At 35.8% G+C, this 15440-nt stretch overlaps 1 protein-coding gene across 1 annotated transcript in view; it reads right to left on the bottom strand.

Annotated features, from left to right (window-relative positions):
* LOC109094951 (adhesion G-protein coupled receptor D1-like) overlaps positions 1–15440 on the bottom strand; it is a 51496-nt gene that overhangs the window by 28177 nt on the left and 7879 nt on the right. The window contains exons 8-14 of the mRNA XM_042763039.1: positions 10943–11016; positions 8347–8508; positions 8096–8155; positions 7725–7851; positions 6165–6347; positions 3981–4008; positions 1508–1649 (exon numbers count right to left, since the gene is read on the bottom strand). Coding sequence (XP_042618973.1) covers positions 1508–1649; positions 3981–4008; positions 6165–6347; positions 7725–7851; positions 8096–8155; positions 8347–8508; positions 10943–11016 — 776 coding nt within the window. The remainder of the gene's footprint in view (positions 1–1507; positions 1650–3980; positions 4009–6164; positions 6348–7724; positions 7852–8095; positions 8156–8346; positions 8509–10942; positions 11017–15440) is intronic.

Below are 15440 nucleotides of genomic sequence, written 5' to 3'. Positions count from 1 at the left end.
ACCATAAAAAGCCAGCAAAACAAACGTTAGTCTCCATAGTTACATGCATGCCGGGATGGTTTTGATTTGGAAAGCTCTAAAAATGCTTTAAAAAGAACAATGAAAAAAATTAATATTTATTTATTTTTCTAGTTTAATGAAACAAGTCTTTGTTTAGGAGGGTTATGACAAAATGCAAAGGTGAGCAGAACTTATATCTTATCTTTTTTTTTTTTTTACCGTGAAGAGCATAGTGAGCTGTCAAATGTGGGTTAGCTGATGAATAACGTGTGTAACATGGTGTATGAAATCTAATCCTACGGTGAACTCCTTGTTTTTTTTTTTTTTTTTTTTACAGCAAATACTCTCCAAAAACATGCTGTATTGGTTAACTTATCTACATGCCATCTGTATCCATTTTTTGATGGGTTTCCCATGGAAATTTGGCAGACAGATGCATCCTCGACTGAGTCTCAGCATCTGTGCACACACGCCAAATAAGCTCCTTGTTAAACCAAATCATCTTTCCCTTCTCAAAAGACCTCAAGGCTTATGGCTCCAGCATTCAGAACCACTTTTCTTTTGGCGCAAAGCTCTTGATGTTTCAGAGCTTAAAAAAAAAAGTGCAAGGGATGATGCAAACCAAAATGGATTTCCATGGTTAGTCCTGGCAGTTCTGAACTCTGGGGTTCTTGTGTAACACGGCTAACAGAAAGACAAAACCACAAACACAGCAGCAAAAAAGAAAGAAAGAAAAAAAAAAGTGGTCTTTGAAAGTTTTCCTCCAACTAATTAGAATCATTTCTGTTTCTGTTTAAGAAATATAAAGGGATGATTCTGGAGTCTCGGAAGAAATCTATGTATCAATCAAACCTCAATGTTCAGAATACACCGTCACAAATGGCCTGAAATGTGTGGGGATACATTAGAAATCTCTTTAGTCTCTGTTCACATGCATGACCACTTGCCATGGAAACACAAGATACCATTTGAAAGCTTAAACATGTAATATCCAAAACCATCAGACACTCTAGCAACTTAAATTAGGCCTAAAACATTGAGACAGGTATGACTAAAAAGTTATATTTTTTTGTCAAAAACAACATTTCTTCTTTTCTGTTGTGCATGTCTTCGTTCCTCTGAAAATGCACTTTCTCTCACCGGGTTGGTGCTGAATCTGCCAGGCCAGATTGGGTCATTAATATGAATTTATGTTAATTACATTCGGTCTAACTGATTTGCTGAAAGCCAGATGTTGGCTGAAGAGTGTGAGCATTTGATCAGCTCACTGCTAAATGAAATGGTTGGTTGAATTTTTTGCTTGAAGCCGTTGATCATCTTAGTCAAGCAATATATATATATATATATATATATATATATATCTATATATATATATATATATATATATATATGTATGATCTTCCAAACATACCAAATAACTGCTATACACACAAATGCACACAAGCATCCGCACTCCTGAGTCAGCGCCAATATATACAAAATGAGGCAAGAATTGATGTTCTCCTACCAGCTGATGCGTGAGGACGATCCGGATGAGCGGCTCAGTGGACAGGTTGTGTGACAGGGCAGGAGAGGGTTCCACCTTCAGAGAAATAAGATGACTGGCCATCTGGATCTTATGATCTTTAAAATCCACTGCCTCATTTATCCTGCAAAGACGGACAGTCAGTTATTGTCCACACTTCAACTACTGTACAAACCCTACATAATGAGCAAAGAAAATGATGCTAATGACAGCTGCAAAGAACTAATATTGTACCAATAATAACATGTAATGGTAGCATTAAGATAATAATAATCATATCGAAAGAGAACAAAAGCAAGATTGTGATTTTGTTTTTATAGAACAGCTCATTAAACAATACGTAGTTACATTATTCAGTTACATTGTTTGTTTTTGCTCTGCCAATGAAAATAGTTCCAAAATAAGCCACAGCAGAAATAGTCTCAGCCTCAGACGTCACACCCGAGGACCGTTGGCTGAATGTATGATGCACATGGCACATAAAATTGTAAACGCTTCAGGAGTTTCGAAGTCGTCATCTGATTGGTTGAATAATACAGGATTTTCGGGAGTTGTGTTTCGCGTTCTTTGATGTTCCACCAGGAAACAAATATGCTGTGATGCCAAACCTCCTCATGGAAGAAGAAAGCCGTCGTGTTTACAACTGAAACAATGAGCATTTATCAGGATCAACTAAACGCTGGATTTTCAAAAGTATGAAATTATGTAAAGTTTGTGGTACAAACTCTTTAAAATACGTCCAACAGTCTGTTATTGTGGGGACATTTCCACGCCCCTAAACATGATGTGGCAAAACGAAACATGACTGGTTGCTTTACCTGTCAGTCACATGGCCTTTTGAGCAGTTCTTGGCCATTCAAAGTGGCCAAGGTTCCCAGACCTTCTGCCGCCAATCTGAATGTCTGGCTATGCGAGACTACAGCAGAATCAACTGTACAGCATCTCAGAGCAACAACAGTGCTGTTTGTTTTGTTCCTGCGTTAATCAGTGTTTCTAAATGTATCTGTTGAACTAATGATTCAGTGACTCAGTTACTTAGTTCCTTAATGAATGAATCAGTGTTTTTAAGTCAAGTTACATTTATTTTCACAGCGCTTTATTGAGATGGTTTCAAAGCAGCTTCAAAGCATTTTAAGAGGAAGTAACAAAATTTGAACAAATCATTTGTCTTAATCAGAATCTACTCAGTATTTATCTTTCAATACATAAATATGAAGATATATTTACTTATTAAGCACTTTTAACATTTTTTAAACATTTAACATTTGGTTATTTAAATAAATATTTCAAAGTTTAACTGTTTATTTAAGTGATGCTTTCAGAACTATATATTGAACAAAAAATATTTATTAATACTTGTGATTTGTAAATTATATTTAAATATTTGACGTTACTTGATAAACACCAATGTGAATAATACAAAAAAAATCTGAAGTGGCTGTTTGAAAACATGCAAATACTGTTTGACTTCCTTTGACTTCCTTTGTACAGGGGTAACCATGTTAACGGATTTATTTCTGCTGTTCCTAAAGCGCCACCTCCTGTCAGAGAGTGAACTTGCATTCTTATTCAGCCAGTCTGTTGCTTTTGTTCAGATCAATGAGAAAATCTGACTGAACTTTTATGAAGCAAACGTGCAGTGTTGTAACTGGTCGATGGAAAATAAGAAAATGTGAAACCATTTGGATAATAAGATATCTAGAATTATTGTTCCATTGGCACAGCACGTTTTTTTCAAAGTGCTCGCAGTCCACTGCAACAACCGTCATTTAAACAATATATTTTTAAAATCCTTGCTCCCTTACTTTTCTCTTTTTCCACTTCTCTGCATTCAGCACCAGTTTTATAGTGCTGCCTCTTCATTTTCAAACATTAACATATGCAACCATGGGGCCCTATGCAACCACGTATATCACTTATTACGTTGGGCTGTCTATGACTAAATGAAACAGTGATTTTGAACAAATCAGATGAATGAATGATTCACTGACTCCCTTATATAGACAATCTCTTGTCCCACCCACTGGTGTAAAGATGTAACACATCACTAATGCACAAACCGGCAGTCTAAAATACTGTATAACTGACAGCGCATATAACATTTGCATCAATTTTATTTTGGGTTCTCATGAATGTTTAAACATCAACAAGATTTTACTCTGCAGCAGCTCTCAGCTCTGTTGGCCAGTTCAGTTACATAAAAAAAGAAGCCAGCTAAATTCCAGAGCTGTGCTAAAAAAAAAAAAAAAAAATTAAAATTAATCGAGATGAGTACTGATCATGGTTGTTAAGATGGAAAGAGAGTGTTATCAGTCGACTTAATGGCTGGGAGTATCAGACGCAGAGGCCCAGATGAGAGAGAACCACAGTGATAAAGAAAGACAAGCTTGCAAGAACACGATGTACAACAGGAAACACACACACACACACACACACACACACACACACACTTTACCTTGTTTGTAGAGGGCTGATTTTTTTTTTTTGTTTTTGTTTTTTGTTTTGTGGTAGAGTAGTACGATGGTGGTGTTATGTGCTGGGGGGGGAATGTTTTATTATTTTTTGATAGAGGTGATTGTGTGTGTTGAAGAATGTGTTGTGCTGCCGTTGAAATGCACAAAGAGGATAGACTCATTATCACAGACACTGCATGCACTCCTCTCACTGCAGCTCTAATGGGAAAGATGTGTGTTCACACACACATGCAAGAAGAGCACGATAAGGGACCACCACGTGTGTGAGGGAAAATATGTTACACTCTACTTCAAAACTTTTTCAGCCATTGAATGATAAATACATAGGGTCCTTTGAGTTCAACTCCAGTATTCGCATGAAAACACAATCATTGTCATAATTTGACAGAAGAATTTGTGTAAATAACCTTGTAACATAACTGTTGTGGACCATTATGGCAATATAATTTCATCAGCGTCTGAATTAGAACAACGAACAATGTATAAATAATTGACATTATGATTGGGATCAAAGTATTATTTACAGTATAACATTAATTATACTACCATTTGCAACATGCCTTTTATGCAGAAGTTGAGTACAGAAACCACTTAGAGGCATTTAAATGAGTTTAGGCCAATTATTAACAACAACCAGTTTAAAGCAACCTGATCACAGTGGCAGATGAAAATAAATAATGAAATCACCAGACACTCAAGAGTGCCTTTTATTTATTTATTTTTTATAAATGTCTTGATTAACTGATGTCTAATAAAGCAATAAAATGATTCAGCAATTTGAGCAAGACAAAAATCGAGCAAGCAGCTGTAAATATTATTTAAACATAATTAAACATTTATTTTATATTTTCATTTTAGTTTCAGTAATTTTATTATGTGCTTTTCTCATTTTTTTTAAATATTTATATTAAGTTTCTCATCTGATATTTCAACTACCAAAATCAGGTTTTAATAGTTTGAATTAATTTTTTAAAGAAAAATATCAAAACAAATGAATAATCAACAATCATTTTAATTACAATCTGCTTGTGAAAAAGCACCATAGTGATGCTTGTTTGCAGTTTTGGTTGAGAACTGTTGCAACTTATTAGTGTTTTTACAGGTGTTGAGGAGTTGGGCTTCAGATGAGCTCTGGGCCAATAACCTCACAAACCAATGGGCAAAATCTCTCTACAAATGTTTTTATTAAAACTAATAGAAACTTGGCCCAGTGGAAATACAGAGTGTTTCAATGCGCACCTTCTCTTGCGGTCTTTAATTGGCGTATAAAAGCTCTGCTAGGTTCTGTTAATGAAGTGTACCATATGTCCGGCAGCACAGAAGCGGTTCAGTGGCACATGAATGCCAGTGCTAGCGTTTATGTGCCATTTCTGATAATAGAGCTTTAATAGATTATTAAAACTGTTTATAATGAACAGAGCGGGGCTCAGGTTCAGCACCGTGCCAGAGGAGCTGAGGGGAGATGACCCCAAAACGGTGTCAAACAAACAAAACGTTTAATACCCTCATAATTACCGCCGCCACATGGGAAACATTGCAACACTCATTCTTTAACTATCGCTCGCATTTATACATAAAAAAGGAAATGCACACACTTTCTCTGTTTTTAATGAAACTCTCCTTGAGGGACTTGTGTGATTTGTGGTTTTCGTCAGAGAGCAGCAGGATCAACTCATCAGAGTTCTCTTAAACCATAAACAACAAATAAACAGACAACTAATAAATGTCCCTCATCCTCCTCTTATGAAAACAATGTGCTCTTTCACCCCAGCCTGAGGTGTCCAAAAGAAATTAGAAGTGTGTGCGCACATTTATTTATAAGCAGGGCTGAAATTGAGTAGGAATGATTCAGAACAACGTTCTATTCAAAAAAGAAAACATGATTGGCAGTTTGTTTAGCATTAGACCATTCCATTTCATATGTCTTCGCTCCAGTCCAGGTTTTGTTTGTTCCATTATGCACATTATGGCTAAATTGTGGTTAAGCGAGTGGAAAAGCATTAAAGTTTGCTACTTTATGCATGATTAATCCCAGTAGTCAGTAGCGAATGGGATAGGCGACATAGACAGGCACTGTTCTCAGGACAACCTGCACTCTGGTCAGGTGAAATCACTAAATAAAATCAAATCAAATGTGCCTACTCCAGAACTAAACATTCATTAACGTAAAGCTGCAGGATCAGGACATGGATCAACACCAGTTTTTAGGGTTTTGGGCTTTGAGACATGTGCATACTCACACTGCATTGTGAGGGCCTCTCCTGGTACTGAAATGTAACTCTTCCCTTGTGTGGGGAACCTGTAGCTTTGCAGATTGTAGTTCTGAGGGATCTTCATCAGAGAGTAATCTAGACACATTTGTAAAAAAAATACACTCTTTGTTACTGCATCACTTCCTAGAAAGTCAAAAGGACCAGCATTTTGGTACCAAGTCAGTGGTACTGAGTATTGAAAGTAATTTCAAATTGTGCACCATCTGAAAGGCAGCTTGTTACAAACTATTTGTAACTTATTTTTTATTACAGATTGTTTACATGTCTTGAATAATTGCCTGATAAACTTGAAGCAATTTTTACTTGATTGAAAAAAAAAAATACCTGAAAGCTACAGCTGTACATTGCATTGCATTGTTTTATCAAAAATGACACCAAAGACATTTATAATATTACAAATGATTTAACTAAAATATAAAGAACCACTGTTTTTTACCACAATATTTTTACTGTATATATATATATATATATATATATATATATATATATATATATATATATATATATATATATATATATATATATATATATATATATATATGAGAAATGAAATTATCTGGTACACTAGTGGTACAGTATATGCTATTAAAAGTTGATATCGTGACAATGCTATTGCAGGGCGCCATCCGAATAATATTATGGGAAGTCTTTTCTCAAGATCTTCTCTTGTTCTTGGGAGATTCTCGAAGAGAGTGTCCTTCTCTCTCTTTTTTATTATATGTGATCTTGTGTTTATTTATACTTCATTCACTGACTGTGACGGTGAAGTTCAATAATAGCTCACGCAACCCAAAAGGTTTTCTCAAGTGACCTCTGGTTCTCACACAGTCTTATCATAGCAAAGGGAGGATCAGAGACGGAGTTGACTCGTGGAATCTCAGAGGGAGACTTATCATTTGGAATCTGAACAGAGCAGATCAAGAGATGTTATAGCCCATATATAATTCATTTCCTGTTTTTTTTTTTTTCAAAAGACAAGATAGACATGCACATTTGTGTTTGATTCCTTCATTTGCAGCACTTCTGACTACGTAAAATCATTAAGAACATAAATCAGCTTGTTCCAACTGTTTCTCACATATGTTAAAACATTTATCATGTCTTAGAATACATTTCAGTAAATTAACTTCTGAAAAAAAAAGTTTTTTTTTTTAATTGTTAGTAAATTCTTTATAATTAATTAATGAATTAACAATATGGCTGTTTAGCTTTTTCAAGTCATGTTTCATATCTCAAACTTCAAATTCCTTAACTCAGGCCTAATTGTACACTGTGAAACACACCCTTAATGCTGCATTCAAGCAGTTGATAAGGTGTGCGTCCCCCTTTGAGCATACTTGGACACACTCCACATACTTCAAGCCAGTCATGAATGTAGAGGAAGTGTGAATTTTTTAAGAACAGATATTCTGGAAATGGAAGTTGAAGAAGTGTTTTGGAGTGTGTACTGACCTGCTACAGAGCTCTTGCCCCCTATGGCCAAAGGAGCCATTGTGTCAGAGCTGGACTGAAGCTTGGAGACCATATGCACCATCACTTTATCCACGGTCTCCACCAGGCCACTGACCACTGGACTCCACTGTTTACCACGATAAAAGACAAGTCCAAAGTATATTACAAACCTGATGATTCTTTCACCTACCAATAAGTGTGTAGTACCTTCAGCTCCATTTAACATATTCTTTCAGTTCTACATATGTTCCCTTAATGGAACCGCTGAAATGTGTAAAAAGTCTGCAGATTCATCTGGACCTACTTAATAACTGAATGGACTGATAGAATCTTTATATCTTTCCAATCATCAATCTCTCCATTAAACGTACCTCATCATTATCTCTCCAGTCACTGGCAGTTATGACCTCATCCACACTTTTCAGTAGAGACTAAAACACAATGAGCAGAATGATGCATAGTTAAAAACATGTGTGTTTGTGTTTGTGTGTGTGTGTGTTAAGTCTAAAAGAAACAGTGAAGATGCTTCTGTTTTTCTTTTTTTTTTTTTCCCACTTTGATTTACAATTCTGTTCATTGTTTTTTTTATGATTTCCAAAACCCTCAAATGTCCTTTCTTCACCTGTGTAAGATTGTTGGCTGTTTCCTGAGGTATAGTGTTGCTTGGAAGGTTAAACAATAGAGACTGAAGGAGGTCGAGCGTTTGTAACCGCATGGGGTCCTGAGGTCTCTGAACTGCCTCTGTCAGGTATGTGGAGGCAGGTCGGGGGATCTCTGTGGTTCTCTGTAACACACACAAAAATATCCACTATACATTGAAAAAAATGTTTCATTCATCCAATTAAAAAATTATAGGGTAATGATTCACATCTATATTTTTTAAATTAAGCCCTAAGCAATAATATTAAGTAATTTATTTTTCAAGTTAAAAAATATAGATGTGAATCATTACCCTATTTTTTTTAATTGGATGAATGAAACATTTTTTTCAGTATATATGTGTCAACAGCACTCCATAAAATGACCTGCAATTACATGTAATGGCTCTTTGTGGCTTGAAAATGGCATAAAAATGTGTTCTTGTGGTTTCCCATAACTTCATAGAATCATTTCAACACGCATCAGAATCGCTGGCGCTTACAGTCCAATTGAAATTATTTAATTAAATCTCATTCTCACAGGATTTGTGAATGTCAATGTCAACAGCAAAGCTGAAAGCTAGTCTTACTTGAACTTTCCAAAGAAGTCTGAAGAAAGAACCTAATTGCTTAAAGTCTATTTTTTTTTTATCCATACCCTATAAGAGGCCATTACGGAAAATCTTCTCTTTTACTTGACCTCCTTACTCAATAACAGCCAGTGTTGTCATTTGCGTTAATGCTCAATCTCTGATTTCTTTCCATTTCCTCAGAGTCTGGGGGGAAACAATAGTTCCAAAAGAGCTGAATTTGTTTGTGTTTACAGCTTCGGCCTCCACCTCATTTCCTGCTGTGCTCTTGTACATCTGCCAAGGGTGTGTGCGTCTATACGCACATGCACGGTTCCCAGAGCGACGTCTGCATTGGCTTCATAACACCTAATCATCCAAGGGTGTGTGAGGTGTAGTCTGGGAAGCCCTGTTGTGTATGTGTGTGTGTGTGTTTGTCTGTGTTCGTCCACTCCATTTAATTACGGTGCAGAGAAGAATCTGAGCAGACAGATTGAGAGCCTGTAAAAGGAGTTGTGTCAAACACCGCTGAGAGCCTTTAGAGGATATGTCAGTGTCTTGAATGGTCAACTTAATTTACTAGCATTCAAATGAAGTCAACAGTCTGAGTGTACTGCTCTCGGTGACTGCTGTTCTCCATATGCTCACATTTACACCATAGATATTGATGAGCTATTATTTTAAGAAATGTCAATAAGTTAAATAATTTCCTGTATCGCAGCTCAATATCCAGAAACAACTGTACTCCACTCCCCTGTTTTTATATTATTTTAAGAAATGTCAATAAGTTAAATAATTTTCTGTATCGCAGCTCAATATGCTCACATCTTTTTCTGACATCTTACACAACAAATAAATCAACTTCAAGTTTAAGTGAATTTGTTTTTTTTTTTATTTTTTATTCACTGCCCAATGTTACAAGTTTCTGAATGTAAAAACACATTCTGTATGAATAGCTTCTAAGAAAAATAGGTGGATTGCCTTGAGAAGTGTTTGTTTTAGCAGCTCAGCTAACAAACTTGGCTCAACCAATGGCATAAGTTTGAGGCGGGGCTAACTCTGTTTGCTTGACCAATGGCAGACTGGGTGATGGTTTGGGACAGGGTTATTATCATAACTGAAATAAAAATACAATATAAACAAATTAAAAATTACAAATTTCAGCTAGTTGCCAAGGCAACATTTCTAACTGTTGTTTAGTTTAAATTAAAGCCTAACTAACTAAAACTAAAAACTTGATACAGACAAACTTTACAGACATATTAAAAAAATGCTAAAAATTATAAAAACACAACAAAATTACTTAAATTTTTTTCTTTTTAATTAAAATTAAAAAGAAATAATAAAAATAAAATTTAATTCAAACTACTATCAAAAACTATAATAGCATATCAGTGATACTAAAATAACATTCACTTGGGAATGATTTTTTTGCAATTAGCTGACAGTGGTGACATATAAATAAATCCTTCAAGGTTTATGAAGTGTATTTTGGGGGGATTAGTTGTTATTTTGCTTAAATAAACTCATGAATCTTAAATTCCAAAAAACAGACTTCACTGCAGTGAGACTAGCCAGGCTGGGATGGTTTCGATTAAGGCCGATGAGTGAGAAATCCTGCCTCGGTCGTTTCAGTAAACTCAATTAATCAAACTAACAGAAACCAAAGACAAATATGTTTCGTAATTAGATACTGGTGAATTCACCGCAAGCACTTATTTCTTACTTTCACTGAGAGGAAAGAGAGACAGGTTAGTCCTTTTCCTCATTACAGATGTGTTTGCATTTACATACATTAGTCAAAGTTTCAGTGTTTTTTTTTTTGGGGGGGGGGGGGGGAATTCTAATGAGTGTGAAATGTCAATGTGAAATGTGCCTTGTGAAATCTCTTAGATAACCCTGGAATTTGGAGTAATATGTGATGAAGTTGTATTTCTGCTGTTTCACAATCCTAACTCACAGAAGCAGATTCAGAAAGTGCAACAGGTGACCTCAGGTCAGAAGAATTTACCTTTAACTGAGTATCTGTTGCAGCAGTGACATTGATGGATGCTTCGGTTGGGAAGGTGGACATCACATTATCACCTGTGGTGACAAAAATAAATGAAATGCTGTGCAAAGAAAACAGAAATGAATAATAAATTAAATTAAATGTATGTATAAAAATTTGTAAAATGAAAAATTATTTTACATTTCTAATATTTATTTGATTCAATTTTAAAAATAATAAATAAATAAGAAAAATTAAATAATAATTGAATGTTGTAATAAATGACATCAAAGCTATGCACAGAAGCTATGAACTAAAGAGCTCTGAACAAGTTCTCTTCATCTCATGGAACAAATAGTTCACACCTGCTGGAAAGGCACATGTGATACCTTTCCCCGAAAGCACATGTTGGTTGCAGTGAGGCTGGTTTATAGGGCCCCTGGCAAAGCAGCTCGCTAATGACTCTGTACTATGCCCCTCATTAGAGCCTATTAAAGCTGGACGTGAGCAAAACAACAGTAGATTTTCTCTTCTTCTTCAACAACAACATGTTTTTTTTATCATTAACAAAAGGTCTTTATCCCTAACAGTGGCTAACAATCAGTGCTGTGAGATGATATATTTCACAGTTTCTAAAGTGGTGGCCAATACCTCCTCCAGAGTGCCAACATCGACCTACATTATCACTATCATCCCTCTTTAAAAGAGCCATGGATCCATATTTGTTCAAATGCCAGTATGGATGTTTATGGAACTGAATTGTAAAGTTGCACTATAAAAGTTTCAATAATTTACTTGAGAAACAAAACTGTTGAGATATACATTTATTTTAAAATTAAAGTATTGGAGACAGGGTCCTGAATTTTAGCATGATTTTACATGTACACATTTGGTAGATGCTTTTATTCATTGTGACTTACACTGGATCCAAAGTATTTATTTTTGGATATTACTGTTTTAGAAATACATGCTTTTAAAAGAGGAAGAATAAACTATTCACCAATTTTAATTTTCCAGTAAACGCATCTTGTTTTAAGAATGTTTAAATATATATTTACTGGAAAGCAAGATACAAATACTGGCAATGCATCACTCAAGGTCTGAACTAAGATGACCAGTTCAGTATTGTACTTCATTTAATTTACTTTTATTCATTTTGGAAAACAATATAATGTTTGTATGGTAATGGAAAGGCATGACTTCAAGTTTTTTGTGTTGTCTGGTCTAAAAGGTCAAGGTTTGTCTAATTAGCATGGCCCTGTTAGCCCTTGCTGGAAGTTTTTCTAACTACACTATTATGGTGGGCATTTGCCAACTGGCATTGAGATGAATGGGAATGTTAATGGACAGGTATCTCCTGGTGTTAAAGACCTCATTGGTCTGCTCTGTGATACTGATGAAGATGGAAAACATTTGTTAAATTTGTCTTTGCCACACTGAAGACATCTTGCCTACAAGAAACTTCAACCAGCTGCCCAGACGAGGTTCCAAACACTTGCAGTTTAAAAGAAAACAAAACCCTGATATAAAACTCGTCCCGCCGCCACATACATATAAGGTAAAGATATGCAAAGTTACAACCAGAGCCATTAAAACTGCCTTCGAGGACACATGCGCAAGAACAAACATATAATGGTATTTCAACAGTGCATTTCAATGTGGTTCGTTTTGAGGACTGGTGGAATGTGGACCAGTGTCTCTGAAGGAAATTGTCTTCAAATGCTTCTTCCTCTCTATAATAACCTGCACGCAGGGTAATAACTCCAATAATGGCAAAAAAGCAAAGCGGCAGCATCACAGATGTTTCTCATCCATACAGTCAAAAAGAACATTCTGGAATCCACTTTTTGGCCGTGATCTCCACCAATGGCACTTTAGAGTACACTTTTTTTCTTTGTATTTATCTAGATCACTGACTACCATTCAAAAGTTTGGGATTGGAAAATATATTTTTTAAGTGTTTTTAAAAGTAGTCTCTTACGCTCACCAAGACTTTACTTGCATTTGCATTTATTTGATCAACAATACAGTAAAACTGTAATATTGGGGACTATTATTAAAATTAAATTAATATATAATATATTAATATATAATTTAATATATTTTTAAATGTAATTTAATACTATAATTCCAGTCTTAAGTGTCACATCTCCTTCAGAAATTCTTATAATATGCTGATTTGTAACTTAAGAATCATTTCTTATTTTTATCAGTACTGAAAACAGTTGTGCTGCCTAATATATACAGGTGCATCTCAATAAATTAGAATGTCATGGAAAAGTTCATTTATTTCAGTAATTCAACTCAAACTGTGAAACTTGTGTATTAAATAAATTCAATGCACACAGACTGAAGTAGTTTAAGTCTTTGGTTCCTTTAATTATGATGATTTTGGCTAACTTTTTACAAAAACCCACCAAATCTCAACAAATTAGAATATGGTGAAATGCCAATCAGCTAATCAACTCAAAACACCTGCAAAGGTTTCCTAAACCTTCAAAATGATCTCTCCGTTTGGTTCACTAGGCTACACAATCATGGAGAAGACTGCTGATCTGACAGTTGTCCAGAAGACAATCATTGACACCCTTCACAAGGAGGTATAAACCACAAACAGTCATTGCCAAGAAGCTGGCTGTTCACAGAGTGCTGTATCCGAGCATTGTTAACAGAAAGTTGAGTGGAAGGAAAAAGTGTGGAAGAAAAAGATGCACAACAGGAGAGAACCGCAGCCTTATGAGGATTGTCAAGCAAAATCGATTCAAGAATTTGAGTGAACTTCACAAGGAATGGACTTTTCAAGAGCCACCAAACACAGATGTTTCAAGGGATTTGGCTACAGTTGTCGTATTCCTCTTGTTAAGCCACTCCTGAACCACAGACAATGTCAGAGGCGTCTTACCTGGGCTAAAGAGAAGAAGAACTGGACTGTTGCCCAGTGGTCCAGATTCCTCTTTTCAGATGAGAGCAAGTTTTGCGTTTCATTTGGAAATCAAGGTCCTAGAGTCTGGAGGAAGGGTGGAGAAGCTCATAGCTCAAGTTGCTTGAAGTCCAGTGTTAAGTTTCCACAGTCTGTGATGATTTGGGGTGCAATGTCATCTTCTGGTGTTGGTGTTTTGTGCTTTTTTTTTTTTGAAAGTCAATGTAACTGGTACAAGTTAATTTTGGTTTGGTTTATGTTTATTTTTGCTTATGATGTTTTTGAAGATGCTGATTTCATTTTCCAGCAGGATTTGGCACCTGCCCACACTGCCAAAAGCACCAAAAGTTGGTTAAATGACCATGGTGTTGGTGTGCTTGACTGGTCAGCAAACTCACCAGACCTGAACACCAGAGAGCTTCCATACCACCTCAGCAGTGCCACAAACTGATCACCTCCATGCCACGCCGAATTGAGGCAGTAATTAAAGCAAAAGGAGCCCCTACCAAGTATTGAGTACATGTACAGTAAATGAACTTTTCCACGACATTCTAATTTATTGAGATGCACCTGTATATACAGTATAATATATAATATACAGTATATATATATATACATACATATATATATATATATATTTTGTTTTTCTAAAAACCTGAAGTAAACAGTTTTTTTAAAGATTTTTTAATGGATGGAAAGCACACATCTGAAATAAAAATCTTACATTATAAGTTATTTTATAAGTACTGTATGTTCACTTTCACTTTTGATTAATTTATTGCATCCTTGCTGAATAAAAAATCTTACTGACCCCAACCTTCTGAACAGTAATGTACATTAAAAATATTACAAATTATTTGTGCCTCCCTCCAAAAATATTAGCAGACCTATTCCACACTTAATCTTTGATCACAAAACATCAACTCAAGTGGGATTTATTTAATTTTATCTTTAAAGGGGTCATATGATGCGATTTCAATTTTTCCTTTCTCTTTGGAGTGTTACAAGCTCTTGGTGCATAATAAAGATCTGTAAAGTTGCAAAGACTAAAGACACAAATCCAAAGAGATATTCTTTATCAAAGTTAAGACTTGTCCACGCCCCCCTGAAATGGCTCGTTCTAACACGCCCCCACATCTCTATGTCAATATGTGGGAAGATTTGCATAACGCTGCCCACATGTTCACACAAAGAAAGAAGGCGTACCTTTTATTCTCGCTGTTGCCTCTGGCGCCATTTCATGGAGAAGCTGTGTGTTTCATTGTGAAAGTGAAACTACTTTGTTTGGCCTTCAAAAAAAGCATGATATCCTCTTCGTCATGCCTAGAGCTGATCTGTGCTGGTCGCTGAGGAAATAAATCAACTTATCAAGAGTCCAGCACAGGGTCATCACATGTGGTTGCCGCAACCCCCAGCCGCTCCTTCGTCGATTCCGTGGGCCGTTCCTCATTATAGCCTCTGGCTGCCGCTCACTCAAGCCGCGGGCCATTCCTCACTCTTTGCAAGGACAGTCTGGCGGTTCTGACTAATGGTATGTAAGTAGGTTTACATATGTAAAGAATTTGCCACTGATGATTCAAACGTGAGTTTTGAGCAATG

Source organism: Cyprinus carpio, chromosome A8, assembly GCF_018340385.1.
Source record: "Cyprinus carpio isolate SPL01 chromosome A8, ASM1834038v1, whole genome shotgun sequence".
NCBI classification, from domain to species: Eukaryota; Metazoa; Chordata; class Actinopteri; order Cypriniformes; family Cyprinidae; genus Cyprinus; species Cyprinus carpio.
This window is presented reverse-complemented; position numbering and strand designations above follow the sequence as displayed.